Source organism: Gadus macrocephalus, chromosome 19 (genome assembly GCF_031168955.1).
Source record: "Gadus macrocephalus chromosome 19, ASM3116895v1".
NCBI lineage: Eukaryota > Metazoa > Chordata > Actinopteri > Gadiformes > Gadidae > Gadus > Gadus macrocephalus.
The window spans coordinates 17,526,896-17,550,846 of NC_082400.1; the positions used below are offsets into that span (position 1 = coordinate 17,526,896).

Genomic DNA, 23,951 nt, shown 5'->3' on the forward strand with positions numbered 1-23,951 from the left:
CAGTCTTCTTTTTCTTTCAGTTCACGCTATTCCTGAAAAGCTTGCCCAACGTTTACTCGTGTCTGGCCTCTCTGTCGGTCCGTCTCCCTTTTCTCTTCTTCTGTTCCTCCGACATTGGGTTTCTCTGTCTCTTTTTAGTCGGCTGATCTATGATGAATGTAACAATCCCTTAGTGACTTGTGTTTATATCGAGCCGGTTCCGTGTTTGGGGGTTTGTGCCGTAAAGCAATTCGTTACTTCGCGAGACCCGAGACTCCCGCGAGAGTGGGCGGCGGGTCGCCGGCAGAAACATATTCCTTTTCTCCGCCAAGATGCGCAAGGGGGAGTCGAAACAACGAACAATCGAACAAAAATGTATAATAGAACCATCGCAATGACTCTTAGCCTGTTATATTAAGGTAAATCAAGCCAAAAAAGTTGCATAGTTCCCCTTTCAGTCGTGTCTGATCTCTTTTCTGGTCCATTCTTCTTTTGTTCCACCGACGGTCGCCTCTTGGGTCCCTTATCAGTCGATTGATCCATGATGAATGCAACAATTGCCTCGCAACTGGCTGTTTATATCTAGCCGGTGCCATGTTTGGGTGTGTGTCTGTGCCGTAAAGCATTTTCGAAACTACAATCTGACTACATTTTCGAGGCGCGATTGGATACTTCCGCTGCGTCACATCCGGATTGTGTCGGTCCGAACAGAGCAAGTTGCATATGCGCTTTTTCCTTGGAGAGGTGACATGGGGCAATGAAACACCCACCAAACGACCCAGGAATGGTTGCAGAACCATCAGAATAACTCTCAACCAGCATAATTAATGTAATTTTGGCTAAAAAAGTTGCATAGTGGGCCTTTAAGGCAGCTCTGTCGTCAGTCCTTATGGCTACAGGCCATCCTATCACACACCCTCATAGCACGACGGGTCGTGGGGATGATATGTCAGACCAGTGGACTAGACCCAGATCCGCAATGATTCAATGGAACTGATACATCAATGCTCTGTGTATTTGCTATGTTGACCAAAGTAAACACATGGTACCTCAGTCAATGTAAGGATTGTATTCATGCTGTTTGCAACCTGCATCATTACACAATCTGGTTCAAAATTGTCTCGAAAATAATCGTGTAATAGTTGGTGCTTAACAATGTGTTCTGCCTGGGCTCAATTAAGTATTTGCAAAGTATGTAAAGATAATTATGATCTTATCTTATCTTTCAAGGACTAAAGCCTAACATGGACGTGAAGCATCTCTACGAGAAGGAAACATGAGGGCTAATGAACTGTGGTGGGAACATGAACTTGCAGATACAATCAAGGCAGACTCTAGGCTGGCTCTAGGCGCCCTCTGGCAGCTTAGACTAACGTATGGGCGTCTGGAACGGAGCCTTCAGCCAGGGGTTTCTAGCTGACTTTGGGTTTCTAAGAAAGTCTTGATCTGCTCTAAATATAATGATGAATAGGCGGTCGGGTGGAGGGGGTTCAGTCATGTCATGTGGAGTTCCGAGAATGCAAATTAAGGCCCATTCCTGATTAACCAAGCAACCGGTTCTGATTCTTGTAATGGTACTGATCATGTTAAACCCTCATGTATGGAATCATACAATACATGTTGTGTACAGATTCACTAGGCCTTCTACATCTACTACGGCTTTGATTAACGATATTAATCTGACTCCTTTTATAGGGTTATATATATTATATGCCCACTGTTCTTTCATGTGTTATTAGGCTTGCATTTTATATCATTGTATCCATTTGATTTATTGCTGTAGGCCTCTGTTAAGAGAACTCCAAAGTAAAGCAAATATTAAGATGGATACAGACCATTCCCATTAGGCTTTACTAATCACCTTGTGTTATTGTAAAAAATATAAATATTACCAACACAAATATGGGTTAATTATGTAGGATGATTATAAAGAAACATTAAAAATAATGGAAATTGGCTTATTCTCATTATGTGTCTCATGTTTGGAAAAGATCAAGTTCACATAGATTCGTATTGCAGGTTATTTGGCAGCTGGCGAAAATGAGCACAAGAGAAAAGAGAAAAGGAAAAGAGGTGGTAGACTACTGTTGCTCTCAATATTAATTAATTATTTATTTTGTGTGTGGGGATGGCACCCGTTAGTATTTATGTCAAAGGCATCGAATAACCTTATTTCTGAAAGATGGTTGATGAGTATTTTTTTCCAGGGGAGGATGGTGACTCACGCTGTAGAAGTGAAGTTGTAATGGCTCTGGACTGCTCACTGAGGCCCTCTACTGGCTGCTGCCAGAACTAATCAGAAAAGTGATAAACCGAATCAAGTGAAACGGGCATTTCTTACTCATAACTTCATAGACATTTAACAGCAACCATCCAGCGCTGCAACATCTTCAAGACATCGGCTTAAATTACAGCTCAAGAGAAAGCCTTTTTAATTGCCTAATCGTAGAGTTATTGTTCAGTTTTGTTTAGGTTAAATGGCAATTAACGATACAAAAGTAAGTTCCTTGGATACAATCGCTGCTGTTAACTAGTTAACCATCTGATGAGTTACAACATAGCAACAGCAACATTTTCCAACAGGTCTTTTATAAGCTATGTCTAGTAATAATTAATCATTTTAAGGAATTAAGCGTCGGGACCCAATACCAAACAGCAAGGTCACACATGAAACGGCGAAAATTAAAAAAACAAAACATTTAGAATATGATTAAATGTTTCGTTATTTTTTGAACAAGAACACATATTTCTAAACGAGAGAATCTTAATTGTTGGCACATCACGCCGGTCTGCTTCGGCTTACAACTTTGCTTTGACACATCAGACATCCCCTCACACGATGGGCCGACTGGGTTGCTAAGGTGGAACCAGCTTCTGGTGGTCCTTAGTTACCACGGACCAATGGGAAAGGTCCCTGCAAAGCACGTTGTTCAACTTATAGATATTTGATGAAAATAACAGGTCGTTTCTGTCATCTGCTTTATTTCAGTAAAATAATCATTTGAGTACAAAAATAACAGACATCTGATAAACGCACACACGCATGCATGTCTCAATTGTTTAATAGTGTCATTGCATGTTTGCTTTTTTTTTTAAATATAAATTGAAGTAATTCATATGCTAATATAGGCTTTATTCGATTTTCTCACCCCATCAAATCTTTAACATCTTTATAATAAAAATGAAATCAGCACAAGTAGTCTAAGACAGCTTGACATAGGCCTACATGCAATATTTCATTTTCATAATGAAGTCTTTAAGGCCTATTTGATAAACAATGCAGACTGAGAGATTCAGAAACACCTCATCCGTTCAACGCGTTCTCTCAACTCCAACGTTTTGGAAGTAAAATTAAGTCGTCAATATGGGGGTGCAATATGTAATTTAATAACCGTGTTAGTCAAAATCTAACACCGCCGTCGCTTTTTCAAAAGATCTTCCCGCATCGGTGCGTTGAGTTCGTGCGGCACCGACGCCGCGCGGTCACTTGCGTCCGATCTGCGCCAAAAGGCGCGCGTTGTCCGCCGCCTTGGCGCGCATGTTCTTGGCTTTGGCGATGTCGAAAAGGATGTTCATAATGTTGGTCGGCACGTCCAACGACAGCGTGAACTTGCTCCTCCGGTCGCTCCGACCGCTGTTCTGGAGGATCTTGCTCCGCAGCTTAGTCTGACTGAGGATCCTGTAGTTTGGCTGGCCGTTAGAGATCCTTTTCGCCCTCAAGTCGGCGGAGGAGAGGAACCCCGAGCCCCTGAAAAGAGAGCCCCATTGGTCCGGGGCGGGCAGGTAGTTTGGAGCCTGCGCGCCGCCCCGCGGGTCCCCGGAAAAGTCCTGGTTGTGCTCGCGGGCGCACAGGACGTCCGAGCCGCGGTGGGAGAGGCGCAGACACAGGCTGCTGCTCCGCGCGCACAGCACCGAGATGAGGAGCAGGGTCCGCAGCGGCGACAGCATGCCGTCCTGGGGGGGAGGGACACCGGACACGGGGACAAGTTAGTCACTTTGGATTCAGACATTTAACCACATATTACAAAAAACACCAAAAATATATAGGGAACAGTGTGAACATTTCCAAAATAGATAAAAAATTAAACTGCAACTCAGCCCTCAATGGGTAATTCCTCGTGTGAGCAACAATATCTTTGGCAAAATAAGCAGCCTATCCTAAAATAATTCTTAATAAATATAAAAAGCATAAGAACTCACCTAATTAGAGCAACCTGCAGCGAAGAATCGGCAACGACACCAACCGTGCCCTTAGGCCTATATATAAATATTAGAGTGCGATCAAATGTCCTTGAAGTTAAAACACATGAATCTTCCCTCCCGTCTCCGCTTGAAGTGAGCTGTGCGCGCTGTGTCTACTCGTCACGAGTTTGGCGTGTTCTGGCTTCCCAGTGGAGCCATTTAGTAGGAGACGCGCTTAACCACCACAGCCATGCGCCAGAAGCAACGTCACGTGGTTGACATTTTGGTCTGCTATATAATACGACGTGTTCTGTTGTTGGCGTGCACAGTGGATTGACACACGCACACTGACACTGACGACGCACACACACGACTCACACACACATACCTACTGTGGCCACACACACGCGCACACACACACACACACACACACACACGCACACACACACACACACAGTGGCCATATACACAAACACTCACACACACAAAGTACTGTTTGCGTGTGTAGTCTATTTCTGACATAGTTTATCATGTTTTTGTTCCAATTATAGGAAAAAAATAGAAGCCTTAAACGTTCAAAGGGAAATTAAAAGTTAGAACAGCCAATAAGAAACTGACTATACAGTCTACCTAATGTGAAACAATAAATGAGTCATCCAGTCCATAAAACAACTGTGACAAGTGAAACAGAGAGTGTTCTCCTGATGGAGATACAATGGGACCCTCTAACGCGCTCAAATATAGACTCAGGCTTCACCGTGACGCCGCCCACCCCTCCTGCTGGTAGAAAGGTGTAAGGACTGGATGGGAGGGGAGGGGTGGTGCGGGGGGCTGGTCGGCAGATAACGAGTGGAGGCTTAACGACCAACAGCCAACTGATGGGGTGGGCGGAAAACATCTCAGTCATCTATCTGTGTCCGTCGCAGGCCTGTGATCAACCGGGCCATTCATATCCTTCAGCCCGAGTGCAGCGATTGGATGTCCTACCTGTCCGTCTACCTACCTACCTGTCTGTCTACCTACCTGTCTGTCTATCTGTCTGCCTACCTACCTACCTACCTACCTGTCTGTCTACCTACCTACCTACCTGGCTGTCTATCTACCTGTCTACCTACCTTTCTGTCTACCTACCTGTCTGTCTACCTACCTGTCTACCTACCTACCTACCTGTCTATCTACCTACCTGGCTGTCTATCTACCTGTCTGTCTACCTACCTACCTTTCTGTCTACCTACCTACCTACCTGGCTGTCTATCTACCTGTCTGTCTACCTGTCTACCTACCTTTCTGTCTACCTACCTGTCTGTCTACCTACCTGTCTACCTACCTACCTACCTGTCTATCTACCTACCTGGCTGTCTATCTGTCTGCCTACCTACCTACCTACCTACCTGTCTGTCTACCTACCTACCTACCTGGCTGTCTATCTACCTGTCTGTCTACCTGTCTACCTACCTTTCTGTCTACCTACCTGTCTGTCTACCTACCTGTCTACCTACCTACCTGCCTACCTACCTGTCTATCTACCTACCTGTCTATCTACCTACCTGTCTGTCTACCTACCTGTCTATCTACCTACCTGTCTATCTACCTACCTGTCTGTCTACCTACCTGTCTGTCTACCTACCTGTCTATCTACCTACCTGTCTACCTACCTACCTGTCTACCTACCTGTCTATCTTCCTACCTGTCTACCCACCTACCTGTCTGTCTACCTACCTGTCTATCTTCCTACCTGTCTACCCACCTACCTGTCTGTCTACCTACCTACCTGAGGGGGGGGTGAGGGATCTTATCGACTGGGTGCTTCCAGAACAGAGCTTTCTGGGGCTGGTTTCTCCAGACTGCGTCTTCTAGCGTTAGCGGGAGGATCGGCCGCGCTGGGTCCCGGTCTGACGCCAGCCCATAATAATCCCCGGGGACGCGGTGTCCTCCCACTCAGACCCCCCGGTAATGATCTGAGCAAATAACAGTTCTACCATCTGTGGGGAGCGTCCCCTCCCCCACTAACAGGAGATCTGTGGCCCCCCGGATCCCGGCCCGGCGCTCACAGGGTCACAACCGGACGCAACCTCCGTAAACCTAGGAATGAACCGGCCAATCAGGGGAGGTCTCCATCTCGTCAGGACGCCAGAAGGGGTCGGAGGGGACCACCGACATTGGAAGCTAGAACCCTCATTATTATTATTTTGGGATTACCGGTAGTACCCCCGGTCCCTAGGGACCGTATTAAAAATAAAGACGGTCCCTAGGGACCGTATTAGAAATAAAGACGGTCCCTAGGGACCGTATTAAAAATAAAGACGGTCCCTAGGGACCGTATTAGAAATAAAGACGGTCCCTAGGGGCCGTATTAGAAATAAAGACGGTCCCTAGGGGCCGTATTAAAAAGACCCCTGGTCCTAGGGACCGTGTTAAGCAGACCTGGTCCCTAGGGACCGTGTTAAACAGACCCGGTCCTTAGGGACCGTGTTAAACAGACCCGGTCTCTAGGCGCCGTGTTGAACAGACCTGTGGGGAAAAGGCCAACACTCTCGTCGTCCTTATGCTCTCTCACACACGTGGTGTTGGAACAGCTCTTGAATGTGAATCACACGGGCAGACGCTACGCCCACGCAGGAAACCCCTGCCCCTCGCTGCGTCCGTCTGGTCCCGCCCCCTCTCAAACCACCCTCCATGCCCCCCTTTTCGTGACCCCCACGCTGGGCTCCCCGTCGGACCCTCCCCTCTCTCCCCAGCTGGAGGTGACAGGCGGACATATGTACCAGAGGAGAGGAGAGGAGGTGGAGAGGCAGACAGGGACCGTGTTAAACAGAGACTGGGGGGGGGGGGAGGGGGCTGAGGATGAAGAGGGAGGGGGGAGGATGGAGGAGGAGGAGGAGGAGGAGGGGAGGAGGAGGAGGAAAGGACGGAGGTCAGGGGTTCACAGCGTGGGCTGGTGGGAGTGATGGGTGCAGGAACGGTAAGACAAGACGGATTTGTAGCAATCACAAGGTTGAAGAGGGCAGCTGTTGTGTGTGTGTGAAGTGCGTGCATCACAGAACACCCGGTCCGAATCTATGTTAATGACCAGGCAGGCGTTAGGGCAGCTTGGTCAAGGATCCGGGAACCTGTTATTCCCGGATCCCCGTCCTCTTATGTCATCGCCGTCCACCCATCAAAGAAAACTCAATTGCGCAACTAAAGGTTTTTCTGAAGATTATAGTTTGTGTATTTCTAAAGTGGCCATGCTACATGGTGTTGATTAAACCTTTTCATATCCTGGTTGCAGGTTGCTAGTGCTGGCTGAGTTTTTGTTGGCCAATCACGCACTTGAACACAACCCGTTTCCTAGCAACGTGATTGGTTGAAACAATTATGAAGTGAGAGAAAGTGCCCCGCCCCGTTCACCCTGATTGGAGCCTCTCTACCGTCAGACTTTATAAATCCGAGGTCTTGTGAGTCTACCAATATATAGAATGACAACAATGGGGTTCAAAACTAGAACATTCTGGTAGAGTCCCCTGATGTCTGCTCATCACTTCACACCAACGCTCGGTCACACGTTAGATTTCACAACTGTTACAATTTATTAGTTTGTAGGGTTGCAGTCCAACGCAGTGAATAGAAAACAGATTACAATATAAAACATGAAACTTTGCAGTGGTTACGCTTTACAGTAAACATCATCCATATAAAAACATTGGTGGCATTATCCTTATTATATACAGGAGCACAACATCAGAACAAACATCAAACATCTACACCATTATGCGCAAAAAAAAGTGTCTTGTTTGGCTTCAGCCCCAGTGTTCCGGATCTGAGGGAACAGTTCAGTAGATATTTTAATATTCAGCTAGACATATAAGACAAGCTAATCTGAGTGGAACGCCATCTATCCTTCAAACACAAATCGTGTGCACGTTCCTGATATAGTGCACTGTTTGAGTCACCATTTTGAAGTGCTGCATGCTTAAGCGTACAATAAGCATGCAGGTTCTTTATGCAAATGAGCTGTAAAAAATCGCATTAATGGTCACGTCTTGTTTACGTGACCATTAATCACCGATAGATTTTCAGCAGATCACTATTCCCTGCCTTAGTTTATCCCTAAATAGTGTACTATATAAACTAGTGTTCACTATGTAAGTAGTGTGGAAGATGGGAACACATTTAAAAACAACGCCAACTGGGTGAATACATAAAACATTTCCCACCAAAGAACATGCGCCCTGATTGGCCCGTACCTTTAACATGCGACCTGATTGGCCAGTACCTCTCAAAGGCGCCCTGATTGGCCCGTACCTTTCCTCTCCTTCACGCACCACTTCTGGCACTCGCGCCGCGTGGGGAAGCGGTTCAGGTTCCCGCCGCAGCCGCCGTACACGAAGGGCCGGCAGTCGCCCGCCCCCCGGTGGAAGTACCAGAGCAGCACGTACTCCGAGCAACCGCCCTCCAGCATGGGCTCCAGGCAGCGCTCCACCCCCACACCTGGACACACGGACACACGGACACACGGACAGACGGGGGGGAGTGAGGCTGAGGGCCGAAGGGGGCCTAGACCAGCACACGGACGGACGGACGGACGGACGGACGGACGGACGGACACACGGACGGACGGACGGACGGACGGACGGACGGACGGACGGACAGACGGGGGGGAGTGAGGCTGAGGGCCGAAGGGGGCCTAGACCGACCAGCACACGGACGGACGGACGGACGGACGGACAGACGGGGGGGAGTGAGGCTGAGGGCGCCGAAGGGGGTCTAGACCAGCACACGGACGGACGGACGGACGGGCGGACGGACGGACGGGCGGACGGACGGACGGGCGGACGGACGGGCGGACGGACGGACGGACGGACGGACGGACGGGCGGACGGACGGACGGACGGACGGACGGACGGACGGACAGACGGGGGGGAGTGAGGCTGAGGGCGCCGAAGGGGGCCTAGACCAGCACACGGACGGACGGACGGACGGACGGACGGACGGACGGACGGGCGGACGGACGGGCGGACGGACGGACGGGGCTAGTGAGGCTGGGGGCTCATCTAGTGACGGCTGACATTGAATGGATTGGTAAAGGTAAATCTTCATCCCATGGTATGTATTCCTGTATCCGGCCATACTATCATTCATACATTCATTTATACATTCATACATGTGGTTACTAAAACAATAAATAAGGCCACAATCTCTTGATGTAACAAATAACTGCTAACTGTCTGGACAGCTAGCACTGCGGTCTGTGTACACAGACCTAAACTGATGGCAGCAACGTGTGCATTTCTCAATTGCTCTTTGCATATTTCTGGAACAGTGCTGGGAAAATGAATGATAAGAAGGAGAGGAGAAGGTCCAAAAGGCTGAGACGGTGACAGGACAGGGAAGCGGGTTTCACACCAGGACGACCTTCCCACCCACTCACCAGTAAACCTTTGTCCTAGTATCCTCCTCTTCGTCCTAGGTGCCCCCTCGAAACCTCCTTCTCCAACAGAATCTACAAACACAAAATAGATCCACACTGAAAGAAACCGGGTGTGAATCCATGCCTGGCTTCAGCCATACCCCGCCGGAAGCCATCTCCCTACGTGCGTCTAACAATCATGTTTTGGGGTTTTGGTTCTCAGACCCACCTCTGGGCTGGGGGCCCTCAGCAGGTAGTGTACGTGGGGCCCTCAGTGCTGGGGGGTGCTTACCAGTGCGGTTGAGGATTGGGGGGGCCATGTCGTCTCTGGCGGGGGCGGGGCTCCCCCCGGGTTCCTGTCCTGCCGCCCCTCCTTCCTGCTGGGGGCCAGGTGCGCCCAGAGCGTGCGTCGCCTCCGGCCCAGCGTCCGGGTCGCCGGTCCGCACGATGAGCTGGAAGTCCATCCCTGGGGAGACGGCCCAGGCCCAGGGAGGGGTGTGTGTCAGGACGTGCGTTTGATACAGGCAGAGATAAAGAGGGAACCGGTGAATAGTTGGGCACACATAAGTGCACCAAGATATGCAAAATCACGCATGGATGCAGGCAGGAGGGACCGGGGTGGGGCGGGGGGGAAGGGGTCGGGGGGGGGTGAGAGTGACGGGGGTGGGGACGGTGAGGCCGTCCTGGGAACACTGGTCTGGCGTTTGTGAATGGCCTGGTATGCTGGTCACCGTGGCGACTGTTCCGACAGAGGAACACGACAGATGGCCACACACACGACGGCGTGCCACTGGGAGGACTACGCTCACAAACACACACACACACGCACGCACGCACACACACACACACACACACACACACACACACACACACACACACACACACACACACACACACACACACACACACACACACACACACACACACACACACACACACACACACACACACACAGCCATAAGTTCATGTGTATGCAAGCATATACACAAACAAACACACACAGACATAAGTTCATGTACACACACATGCAACAAACGCCCACGCACATACGTGCGCACAACACACACGCAATACATACACACACACACACACACAGACACACACACAGCCATAAGTTCATGTGTATGCAAGCATATACACAAACAAAGACACACAGACATAAGTTCATGAACACACAGTGTTCACATGCAAACAAACGCCCACACACATACGTGCACACAACACACACAAACACACAGAGTAACACAAGTGCGCAATCATAGAGGCATAAACACAAGCAGACAACTATACACAAACATTGTGGGAAAAAAAAGGAAGCCAGAGGACAAATCCCAACCCACTAGAATAGTGTACGCACCAGTGACTACACACACACACACACACACACACACACACACACACACACACACACACACACACACACACACACACACACACACACACACACACACACACACACACACACACACACACACACACACACCACACTTCCCCACCACCTCTTTGGTGACGAGGTCCTTCAATTGCTCAGCCTGTTGGGAGCAGAAGACACAAAGAACAAATGAGCATCATGTTCTCAAGGAATTGTTCAAATTCATTTGGGATTTAGTGTGTGTGTGTGTGTGTGTGTGTGTGTGTGTGTGTGTGTGTGTGTGTGTGTGTGTGTGTGTGTGTGTGTGTGTGTGTGTGTGTGTGTTGGACTATAGCATTCTGTTGTTCTGGATTAATTGTGTGCATGATTATTTTGTATTTGTGTGTTCAACTGGTCACTGACTCAGTGGTGTTGGTATTGCGGCATCATCCGTAATATCATATTTGTGAGTTGCGGTGCTGCCATCTTGATTACTGCGTGTTTATTGGAAACTTTGCTTGCACAAAATGACACCAGAAGGACACAGCAATAAGAGATTAGTGTTAATGAATGATGATTTCCTTTGCCTTTGAGTGTGTGTGTGTGCATGTGTGTCTGTACGTGTGAAAATGCATGTGTGTGTCCAATGTTGAGTGAAAAGCACTCACAGAGAGACCGGCCTCTCCCTTATCTCCCTTGACTCCCCCGTCTCCCGTCCCTCCCTACAGGGAGAAACACATAAAGTGAAATTCAACGGAAACTAAAGTGCAATAAATTATACACATTAGTAACAGGTGATCTCAGTATATGAATGTATATGACATCGTTTTAATGGACAAGGCATTTGTCCAGAAATTTGATGACATTGTGTGTTTGTGTACATGAGTGTGTTTATATTATTTTGCGTGTTTGTGTGCATGTGTGTGTGTATGTGTATTTGTATGCACGTGACGTGTGTATGCACGGATGTATGTGTGTGAATATGTGGCCGTGTATATATATTTGTGCATATGTGCGTGTATGCGCATGTGTGGCGTGTTCATGTGTGTGTGCTTCTCTATGCACATTCATGCGTGTGTGTGTGTGTGTGTGTGTGTGTGTGTGTGTGTGTGTGTGTGTGTGTGTGTGCGTGTGTGTGTGTGTGTGAGTCTTACACTGTCCCCTCTGTCTCCAGGTATCCCAGGGGGTCCTAGATCACACGGTTTGGCTCGTCCCCTTCTGCCCCTCGCCCCCTGTGGGGCGGCAGTAACACCTCCGTTAGACCAGCCTTTAACCCTCTTCATAATAATGATAATACTAATTATACATTGTATTTGTAACACCACCAACTTCATCGTCGGGGATAATCTAAGGATGGTTGACAGTGCATTGCAACATTACAACAGACTATATGGTTATTGTAATGGGCTAAATTAAAAGTGTATCAGAGTGCCTAAAGAAAGGTTCCTCAAAGATGCTGCGGGTAAGATTTAAGAGCTATTATTTGAGTGTAACTTCCGTCAGATATCAGTGAGTCGAATTTGCTGTGTGAATAATACGTATTTCAAGTTGACTGTTGCTCTCCTGTGATTGGTCGGGAATCCATCTTGCCGGTCAATCAGAAGTGCATGAATGCAACACATCTGATTGGCAGAGCAGCGTTTGATGGACGGGAGCGGGAGGACGTTTCTTTGGTTGCTTAGTTTCAAGATGTTTCTCTCTTCAGATCTTTTCTGCTCCTTCTTTAAAACTCTCTAATCTTACTCCGGCACCTTCAAGCCCTGCTTCAAAGGCACTTTGGGAATTGAGTGGAAGATGTACACATCATTTTCCATAGTTTTTGTCGCCTTTTCGGCCGATGATGTCTATCTCATATACTGTTTAAGAACATGCCTTAAGTAAACAGCTCAACATGGTTAACGACTGACCTCACAGCAAGAAGACCAAACCAGAGGAGATCTGTGGCCCGACATGAGCCTGACGGGGCCCTTCCATTGGTGGAGGAGGTCTGCGTGTCACTCACTCGCCCCCTTAACACACTGTCCCCGTAATTACAAACACCCTTGGAAAGTCCTCATTAAATGTGGCCCTGCTCACGGTTTGGCATCAAGAGGCTCATAATTGTTGCTGAGAGCCGTGATATGAATGAGTAGCGGAGTGAGAGCTCCAGACAGAAACCCCCCCAGCCTCCGTCCAGAGCGCTGCTTAATGAGAGCATCCACAGCGCTGCACCGGCACGCACGCACACACACACACACACACACACACACACACACACACACACACACACACACACAGGCACACACACACACACACACACACACACAGGCACACACAGGCACACACACACACACACAGGCACGCACACACACACACAGGCACGCACACACACACACACACACACACACACACACACACACACACACAGGCACACACACACACACACACACACACACACACACAGGCACACACACACAGGCACGCACACACACACACACACACACACAGGCACACACACACACACACACACACACAAGCACACACAGGCACACACACAGGCACACACACACACACACAGGCACACACACACACACACAGGCACGCACACACACACACACACAGGCACACACACACACACACAGGCACGCACACACACACAGGCACACACACACCGGCACGCGCACACACACACACACACACACACACACACACACACACACAGGCACACACACACACACAGAGGCACGCACACACACACACACACACTGGTCAGACTGGTCAGACCCAGGGTGCATTTAGCAATCAATGCACACAGGTTAAACCAGCTATCACCACACACACACACACACACACACACACACACACACACTAAAGGAGAGCAATGACATGTCTTGCTTGAACACCTGCTCTGCATGAAGCCAACCTTTCAGCACTGCAATAAAATGGTTTACTCAACAGCTGCCTGTGGGTGCTGGTGGAGACCAGTAAGGCTAGCTAGGTGGTGTGGCAGGGAAGACTGCCACAAGGACACACACTATCCCTTGACAAATATTAATTGTCTGTATCTTCTTTTGGATAACTTATATGGATGCCTTAGTTTAAATTACCACTTTACGACTTTGCACTCGACGAACCACAGTTCAAAGTCCAGATAAGAGTCCTTAAAATGAATTGCACCCTTTTCCATAATCTCGACTGTGCCATATCAAAATGACATCTGATGGTCACTCACTCACAGTGTCCACCCCTGACGTCTTACGGCGTCAACGGTGTTGACACCAATTGCGTGCGTCGGAAGATTCCAAGCGTGCAGGGAGTTTGTACACATCGTACACATCGCGTCGCATATCGTAACTCTCCCACAACATTCCGGTCCTTCATCGCAAAGCACGTTTTCACTTCCTCCGAGCCTGAGACTCATCCCCTCAGCGGGACATGTTATCATCATCAGGAGGGTTTGAGGTCCGGAATACTGGCCGACCTCATCAGCCTTCCAGAGGGATAAGACACTCTAATAACGAACGTCTCCACAGGCCACCTCTTGGTTACTTTGACAGCAAAGTGTTGTCACCACCGTTGGTTTACATTCAGCCGTTTTGAGAGAGTAGATCTGCCTTCTATGGAGTGCAGCTGATTGTTGTTGTTTTGTTGCAGCCAGCAGCAGATACGATGAATACCGACCAGCTGATACTTAAATGCCATTATAGGAACTACCTGTTAGGCTCACAAAAAATTTTTTGGGTGGGCTTTTGAGTAACTTTCCCTTTGTGGCTGTCACGTCATCGCTCCTCTTTGTCTCCTGCTGTGGAAGGCTTCCATCTCCTCCATCTCCAACCTCTTCACTGTCCACATCAACCCCCTCATCTCCTCTCCTCACCCTCCTCCCTGAAGGCTCCTAGCAGGCTTTGACGTCCCCTCCTTCAAAGAGAGCAGCTTGCGGGAGATACCTCGCTGTCGGTCAGAGCCGTGGGTACGTCATCAGGCTTGACGTCTCGCCAGCTAGGCCTCCAGAATACCAATGCGTGGGAAAGGAGTGAAACTAGTCAAAGCGTCAAACCCTGTTTTGAATCATCAATCCCTCTGTCCTTTACTCTGGGGTAGGCTTAGCAGCTGAAGCAGTGACGACTCAGAGGTCAGAGCCGTAGATAGGATAACACCCGTTCTGAGTGGTTCTCTGCTGTAAATATTGTGAGCTCCACACCACACCTCACCGTGGGAGGACACTTCCCTCCTACGGCATCAGGGTGTAGATAAGTCATCCAGAGGCTAGATAAGACATCCAACCACAGCCGCAAAACACACAAAAGGCTTTTATTGTGCTTTCAAGAATTCTAAATGTGCAAGATTTTATTAAGAAACAAAAACATACCAAGAAATTCCTTAGTGAAAAGTATATACAATAGGATGCTTGATTATCAAGTTGGTGAAGATGAAGATGGATAGATAAAGGCACACACTGCATTCATCTTAGCCTGGTTAGGACAATGCTTATATTCAATCTGGTATCATCAGAACCTCTCATTTTACTTGGTTTACTATTACAAAAACACACATACTACTATTTAGTCATTTGCTAGTTTGCCATTCAGAATTGTACGTTTGTCTTAGCGTCACTATGAGCAGGTGGGTGGTTAGGCCAATAGGCCATCTTGTTTTCAGGAGGCCTCTGTTAGACATTGCGGGACTTGAACCCTGACCCTTTGTCGTCGTAGAGAGACACCAGGCCTGTCAGTGTGTGGTTCCTCTGACCTTAGCCCCTCGGTCTCCTCGTGATCCTGCAGCACCAGGCAGTCCCTGATCTCCATCTCTCCCTGGGGTCCCAGATGATCCCTTGAACCCTGGGAAGCCAGGGAAGCCGTTGGCGCCCTATAGGCAGAGCACACGGTGATGACACGATAGGAAGGACTTCTTGAAAACAGCCAAGTATTTAAAGACCAAATGTGATTAGAGATGTGATTAGATTAAGCCCCTGCCAGTTAGAAGTGGGAGAACGTCAGAATGAAAACAGTGTCGAAAACGGACGTAGCTCGGCTGGCTGGGTGGGGTGAACGGGTGAACGGGTGGGGTTTGGGAGTGTTCATGGGTTTGGGAGTTATGGTTTGGGAGTGTTCATGGGTCTGGGAGTTATGGTTTGGGAGTGTTGATGATGAGATTATTGTAATCAATCGTGCTGAGGGGTACGGACTGGCCATCATTTTTCATTTGCAGGAGTTGTTATAGGATTCGATTTAATTGATAACATTATTGAAATCACTATTGATCAGCATTGACGACAGATATGTCCTGATTATTTTAAGCTACGAGTCGGTTTAAATGTTCCACACTGCGGCTTTTAGTTGTGAACAAGTGACTTGATAGCAACAAGAGTTATGGCAGCAATGAATCTGAAATAATCAAATGTAAACAATATTTGACCCAAAGTAAAGGATCTCCCCTTATAATTAATTCGAAATAAATACTTTGTATATCTGTATATTTGTATCTGTATATGACTTGATCGCCGTATGTTTATATTCTTTTTTCTTCCATTACTCTTCCATACCTGGCTTTAATGTAATAGTCTGTCAGCCTTTGGGCTTGACATGTCCCTGATAACCCCAGTCTAGTGTGAATAGATAGGGGACATCTATCAAACACCACAGCACAGTTATTTTAAATTACTGAAAAAATACTAATATCTCGCATATAAAGTCGTGCCTGAAAATATCATGCGACACATACCAGAGGAAGATTAATATAACCCCAATATAGACCTCATGAACCAAGGCAATACATGCCAACAAATGTAAACATTTAATTGAGTTACCTTAACGCCATTCAGTCCAGCAGTGCCATCAATCCCATCGATGCCTCCATCGCCCTTATCCCCCTGAGAGGGACCACGGAACAAAGACATACCAATAAGAAGTAGAACATAAGATTATATTTATGTACGAGTATTATATATACAATATTTATTTTATTATTGGTGAGCTGTTCTTTTTAATCCAACGTGTGTCAGTGTGAGTACATGTGTGTGTGCGTGTGTGTGTGTGTGTGTGTGTGTGTGTGTGTGTGTGTGTGTGTGTGTGTGTGTGTATGTCTGTGTGAGTGTGCCTACCTGTGTGTTTGAGTGTGTGCGTACGTCTTCGCTTACATGTCCTTGTGTGTGTGTGCCTACTGATGTGCGTGTGTGTGTGCCTACTGATGTGCGTGTGTGTGTGTATGTGTGTGTCAATGTATGCGATTGTGTATGTGTGTTTGAGTGTGCCTACAAGCGTTTGTGCGTGCGTGCATGCGTGCATACCTTGCGCCCTGTGATACCGTTAAGTCCGGGCATTCCCGGGTTGCCGGGGGATCCCATTTCACCCTTTCACACGAGGAATGTCCACATAAACGTCAAAGCATCATGGAGCCCGGACAACTCCCCAACTCCAGTTCATTTCAGATCAGTTTGAACCAGTCCTCTCTTATCTAAGACTGCAAAACAGCTTCTATCATAGAGCTGTGACACCACTGAACCCTACCCCCCACCCACACTTATACTCCCCATCGCATACACACATTGCACTACCGTCACTTTTTCTTTTTTAAACATTCTATTTTTTATATTGATGTTTTTATATTTGATATTTATATTTGATATTTATAACTGTGCAGCTGGAGGATTGCTCCACCAACATTTAGTTGTCTAGTACAAACAACACAGATTATCGATCTATCTATGAAAATAGCAGAGTGCGTCACTTCCCCTTAAGATGATCGTTCTCTAAGGACCTACCATTCCCCCGGTCAGCCCAGGACTGCCCATACGTCCCAGTATCCCACGGAGACCCTGAAAGAAACCCCAGAAGAAACCAGGTGAGAAACCTCAGCGTCAGACCTTAATGAGCTCCCATTCATGGTCTCAGCTTTTGACTGATACAGAGTCAATACATGCAGTAGGTCTTAGCTGACATAACGAGTCAATCGGTCACTCCCCATTAAATTGCACATTACTTCCAATCTACGATTGATAATGATAAAGAACATTGGATCTATGCACATCCAATACTTAAATGAACCGAACATCTGAATATCAAGTCAACAAATTAGAAAAGTTACAAAAGGAAACATATAACGAGGCAAAACCATGGCCATGACGTCTTTTATGAATGTCCAGTTCATTAGATAACTGATAGTAGCATTGTATGCTACGGTACAGTTGAATATAGAGTACTATAGTAGCTCAGTCCCAGCCTTCACCTTCTCTCCCCTCTGGCCTGTATCTCCAGATGGACCTTGTTCTCCTGCATCTCCCTGTCCAAAAGAAGAACGCCACGATGTAAACCAAAGTACGACCAGACCTCTCTCGGACACCTCAAAGACCCGTCTACAGCGCTGAGCGCGCTGTGATCTTTGTGTCGTTCTCTTGTGGGTGAAGACCTCCGACCGGCCCCTACCTGGTCTCCTCTCTTTCCCTGCAGGCCGATCTCCCCCTTGTCTCCCTTCGTCCCGTCCACTCCGTGATCCCCGTTACGGCCCTCCATTCAGAGAACAGCACTCAGTACGCACCAAGGTAAAACGACATCATGTGTGTGATGGTGGATGTGTGTGTGTGTGTGTGTGTGTGTGTGTGTGTGTGTGTGTGTGTGTGTGTGTGTGTGTGTGTGTGTGTCAAGGCAGGTACATGTCTGTGATTAGCCCTTAATGGCAGTTACAGTCTCAAAGGGATTCACAGGCCACATTGTGTAACAACTAACGCTAACATCAAGCCCTCTTTAGGACTTAAACTCCCTTATTTATCAAGGAAGAAACCTTGAGATGGAGCAGAAGATCAGAGAGTCATAATGGACATACATAATTGTAGCTCTGTGTGTGTCTGTATGTATGTATGTATGTCTGCGTGTGTGTGTGTGTGTGTGTGCGCTCCACCTTTTCCCCATTGATACCGGGCTCCCCAGGATCCCCCTGAAAGATAATCAACAGTATAACATATAATTAATACAACAAATAAAATATATCAATCTAAAACATGATGCAATGAGGGTTTCCAGAAGCTCTAGTCCTCCACAGCTGGACTCTGTTAAAATGGACTCTGTTAAGCTGGACTCTGTAAAACTGGACTCTGTTAAACTGGACTCTGTTAAGATGGACTCTGTTAAACTGGACTCTGTTAAGCTGGACTCTGTTAAGCTGGACTCTGTTAAACTGGACTCTGTTAAGCTGGACTCTGTTAAGCTGGACTCTGTTAAACTGGACTCTGTTAAGCTGGACTCTGTTAAACTGGACTCTGTTAAGCTGGACTCTGTTAAACTGGACTCTGTTAAACTGGACTCTGTTAAACTGGACTCTGTTAAACTGGACTCTGTTAAGCTGGACTCTGTTAAGTTGCTCTGACCTTCTGGCCCACAGGGCCCCGGGCCCCAAACGGGCCGACTCCCCCCTTGGCGCCGACGTCTCCCTTCAGCCCCTGCAGACCAGGGGAACAGTACACCACCCATCAGCCATAGGGAACAGTACACCACCCATCAGCCATAGGGAACAGTACACCACCCATCAGCCATAGGGAACAGTACACCACCCATCAGCCATAGGGAACAGTACACCACCCATCAGCCATAGGGAACAGTACACCACCCATCAGCCATAGGGAACAGTACACCACCCATCAGCCATAGGGAACAGTACACCACCCATCAGCCATAGGGAACAGTACACCACCCATCAGCCATAGGGAACAGTACACCACCCATCAGCCATAGGGAACAGTACACCACCCATCAGCCATAGGGAACAGTACACCACCCATCAGCCATAGGGAACAGTACACCACCCATCAGCCATAGGGAACAGTACACCACCCATCAGCCATAGGGAACAGTACACCACCCATCAGCCATAGGGAACAGTACACCACCCATCAGCCATAGGGAACAGTACACCACCCATCAGCCATAGGGAACAGTACACCACCCATCAGCCATAGGGAACAGTACACCACCCATCAGCCATAGGGAACAGTACACCACCCATCAGCCATAGGGAACAGTACACCACCCATCAGCCATAGGGAACAGTACACCACCCATCAGCTATAGGGAACAGTACACCACCCATCAGCCATAGGGAACAGTACACCACCCATCAGCCATAGGGAACAGTACACCACCCATCAGCCATAGGGAACAGTACACCACCCATCAGCCATAGGGAACAGTACACCACCCATCAGCCATATCTAGACCAGGGGAACAGTACACCACCCATATCTAGACCAGGGGAACAGTACACCACCCACCAGGCTCTCAGGGGCGGACCTCTGGGTGGGCCTGGGTGGTACAGGCCCACCCAGATTGACAGGAGGCCCACTCAATCAGATTCATGGAAGAAAATAAGTAAAATAATATCTTTAATTGTCTTTTCTCATACAGTATATGCCTTTTCTTGAAATACATTTTGAATGAGCCTATATGTGTGTACTATGTGTGTACTATATGTGTGTACTTGTTTGTTTAAGCTTTAAAACAAGCCAGGCCCATCCAGATATCCCCAGGCCCCCCCTAAATGACGTTCTGGCTCCGCCCCTCGGCGCGGTGCACACATGGTCTCATGCAGAGTCTGCTCCTGTGGATGGAGGACGAGCGGGATCGCTTCCAAGGTTATGGAACTGAAACGGGTTTTTTGAAACCCGCAAGTGAAATTGTCGACAATTTACAATCAACGAGCTTGCTTTGCTGAACGGGAATATATAAATAAATACATGAATTCATTTAAATGTTTCATGTTTCTATTGAACCTTCATTTATTGAGGAAGGCTCCTGGAGGCTCAGCACCTCTTTTGGAAGGGAGACCAGATAGCGGCACAGACCAACAACACCAGACACAAACAGACCAACAACACGCACACATACGAAGAAATAGACCAGGATTAGGATTATCAAGCGAGGACTCAGCAGAGAGGGAATGTCTCCGGGCCCAGTACCTTGACGCCCGGTGGCCCGTCTTCTCCCTTCTCTCCTTTGTCTCCGTCGAACCCGGGCATTCCTCTCGTTCCCTAAACCAAATCGAGGGTTTCTGTTACAGAAGCGCTGGTCGCTCACCACAGGCACTGAGGCTCTGAGTAGTCGCGGTTCAAAAGGAGACGCACAGGAGAGAGACTGCAGCGTACGCCATCTCCCCCAGCTAATGAACCGTGACCAAACCTGCACGTATTGGACATTTTGACCATATACACACACACAGACACTTGTATGTGTGTCTCTCTGTGTGTGTGTGTGTGTATATATATATATATATAAATATGTGTGTATATGTGTGTGTGTTTGAGTATGTGTGTGTATATGTGTGTTAGTTTGTGTGTGTGTAAGTGTGTGTATATGTGTGTGTGTTTGAGTATGTGTGTGTATATGTGTGTTAGTTTGTGTGTGTGTAAGTGTGTGTTTATGTGTGTGTGTATGTGTATGTGTGTACCAATTAAAAGTTTTGCAACAGGTGGCTTGCACAGACCTCCACATTTAGAACCCAAAACGTTTGCCTTCTTCTGCAATGTCTCGCTAAAAACAGACCTTGCTTTTAAAGAGAGAGGTGTTGGGCCTGAGAGTATAGCGGTGACGGTGCACCGATCACTCTGCACACAGGCCGTACGCAACACTAGGCTCCCCCCCAGAGGCTCATAGTCAGCTCAGTGCAGCCCTCCAGGACCCCAGAACGGGGGGTGAGCCCAGTGATTCTTGTTCCTGTACACTGGTGTCATCAGAGGTGGACCTTACCCACTCTCCCTTGGTCCCCTTGTATCCCCGCGGCCCAACAATCTGAAGAGGACTCCCCTGTGAAGAGATAAGATCATCTAATCCACATCTTTGGCTTCGACCAGCTCGTCAGATCTGGACCTGAACATTAGCTGGTACCAAGTACAGTAGCTAGAAGGTCAGATAGGATGGGGGAATTCAGTTTTTTTGTTTTCAAGACATGATTAACAGTTCTCCTACTCTCTCTCCTCTGATGCCAGCTAGTCCGCGGTCGCCCTAAGGAAAAATAAAAGATCAAAAGGTGAATTGTTCTGGTGACGCAATGTTATGAATATTACTGTATTCTCTGTGATGAACCTCATGCAAATGTAATCAAGAAATTAATGAATTCAGAAAACAGGTCTACCTTTTCTCCTTTACCGCCATTGAAGCCCTTTGAACCCTGGAAACACCAAACACATAAACCCTTCCCTCTACACACTGTCACATCGTTGGAACAGGCTCATGGTAACAGCTTAGGCACTATTACCAACCACTTGATGAACTTGTGGACAGAGTTTACTTCTGGGTATACTCACAAAGTGTCCGGGAGAACCTTTGCTTCCTGGGACGCCCCGTTCCCCCTGTGTGGCAGAGATCGTTAAGGGTTAAGTCTGGGCTAATGCGTCTTAGCTCTGAGGGCATGGGGGTCAAAACTCTAAACGCTTTACTAACTACCAGCACATTATGGAAAACCATTTCATTTCCACATTAGCAACTTTCCAGAAAGCGGCCAACCAGAACCTCAGAATGTGGCCAGAGCGTTTGTTGTATTTGTCGCAGTGTGTATTCTCCACCTCAGCGGGGAGAACCTCACAGTTCTGATACAAAGTCCGACTCACTCTTTTGCCGGAGAGGCCGGCCGTTCCCCGGGCCCCCGGCTCCCCAGGGATGCCGTCGCCCTGAGGGAACAACACACAGGTCAGCGATGGAGGGATGCATGATCCAATCAGTGGTTTAAATGATTAACATCGGTGCAGTTACCTTCTCTCCCTTCCCACCAGGAACACCCGAGGAGCCCTACGCGGCACAGACATCAGATCACCGTTTGAGTCAGTCCACTAAGGGTGTTTACGTGGTGTAGTTAATGATGAAGGATGGCTGTGGTTTGTCTGCCCTATCAAACGTCCGAGGGCGTAGTTTGGTATTTGGAATCTACTTTATGATGTAATTTCCCAATTGATTAACATGATCACATTGCATTCCACCGCTTTGTGAAAGTGTTACTCTTCCATAAACACAGTGTTGTTATGATGTATGTTTGATCTACACTGATATCCACTGCGGCCAAACTGTGTGGGGGGGGGGGGGTCTGGGGGGGTCTGGGGGGGTCTGCCCGCTCCTACCTGCAGCCCGGGGGGCCCTTCACTCCAGGGGTCCCTGGAGAGCCGTTCTTCCCTCTTCTCCCCCGGTCTCCCTACACACGCACGCACGCACGCACACACACACACACACACACACACACACACACACACACACACACACACACACACACACACACACACACACACACACACACACACACACACACACACACACACACACACACACACACACACACACAAACACACACACACACACACACACACACACACACACTTCACGTTAAATTGTTTCTGGACAGATGATTATTCATTTTTGCCGAAGCAAATTATATTTTTGTAATAATACTTCAAAGTAAAGGTATTACATTCGAGATTAACAAGGATTCAAAAGGTGAATTTATTTTTGATTGTCTTTTAAGACCAAGATAAAGAAGCAGTTAAACTGAAGCAGTACATTTCACTAAAATCCCAGAACTCCTGCTTTGACATTGATGAATTATCCCAGGCAATCATTTTAGACGTCATTACAGTTGTACAGCTACGTTTGTATTGTGTGTCTATTTAAGGAGGTGCTGGCAGAGCGGTGGTATTTTAGGTTTTCCTCTTTCCTCGCCTGTTATATGTATCAGGAGGCTGTTTTAAAATCACATACCACAATGTGATTGATTATCCGTACCTCGAGGATTTCGTGGATGTATTTTTGTGATTGCTGCGGCCAAAAATGTTAGAACTTGCGGCATCTTCTAAAAACAATTGCGATGATATGGCATGTTTTTTCGCGCCTGAGCAGCCGGTGAAATTACAGAAATCATTGCGACCTGTATAAAATAAAACATTCAACCAAAAACGATGGTCTTTGCAGACCAATTTACTGGTCGATCAGATACATTTGAGATGGTTACATATTGCTTGTTATGCTTTTTATGCTTGTTAGCATAAAAAAGGATATTCATTCATTATTGTAAGGCTGCGCTGCTCTTCCGGTTAACGGTTGGAGG

General features: G+C 47.7%; 2 protein-coding genes across 2 annotated transcripts in view; both read right to left on the bottom strand.

Moving 5' to 3' along the window:
- Positions 1 to 2,941: 2,941 nt before the first annotated feature.
- Positions 2,942 to 5,635, bottom strand: ucn3l (urocortin 3, like). Its single transcript, XM_060037948.1, has 2 exons — positions 4,180 to 5,635; positions 2,942 to 3,933 (listed from the first exon to the last, which is right to left on the bottom strand). Exon 2 carries the CDS (start codon positions 3,925 to 3,927, stop codon positions 3,463 to 3,465), a length of 465 nt encoding a protein of 154 aa, XP_059893931.1. The 5' UTR covers positions 3,928 to 3,933; positions 4,180 to 5,635; the 3' UTR covers positions 2,942 to 3,462.
- A 2,071-nt stretch (positions 5,636 to 7,706) lies between these two features.
- The window catches only part of col7a1l (collagen type VII alpha 1-like), a gene marked incomplete at its 5' end in the record, with an annotated part of 74,007 nt that continues 57,762 nt past the window's right edge, over positions 7,707 to 23,951 (bottom strand). Inside the window, 21 exon segments of the mRNA XM_060039128.1 lie at positions 7,707 to 8,631; positions 9,572 to 9,643; positions 9,843 to 10,016; positions 11,034 to 11,082; positions 11,570 to 11,623; positions 12,056 to 12,133; positions 15,630 to 15,746; positions 16,687 to 16,749; positions 17,167 to 17,229; positions 17,641 to 17,694; positions 18,105 to 18,158; positions 18,302 to 18,382; positions 18,774 to 18,809; positions 19,240 to 19,311; positions 20,824 to 20,895; positions 21,611 to 21,667; positions 21,830 to 21,865; positions 21,996 to 22,031; positions 22,168 to 22,212; positions 22,471 to 22,530; positions 22,613 to 22,648. Of these exon segments, the coding sequence (XP_059895111.1) occupies positions 8,420 to 8,631; positions 9,572 to 9,643; positions 9,843 to 10,016; positions 11,034 to 11,082; positions 11,570 to 11,623; positions 12,056 to 12,133; positions 15,630 to 15,746; positions 16,687 to 16,749; positions 17,167 to 17,229; positions 17,641 to 17,694; positions 18,105 to 18,158; positions 18,302 to 18,382; positions 18,774 to 18,809; positions 19,240 to 19,311; positions 20,824 to 20,895; positions 21,611 to 21,667; positions 21,830 to 21,865; positions 21,996 to 22,031; positions 22,168 to 22,212; positions 22,471 to 22,530; positions 22,613 to 22,648 (1,521 nt within the window).

Coding starts and splice junctions, on each gene's coding strand:
- ucn3l (XM_060037948.1), bottom strand. CDS start 3,927: ATGCTGTCGCCGCTGCGGACCCTGCTCCTCATCTCGGTGCTGTGCGCG.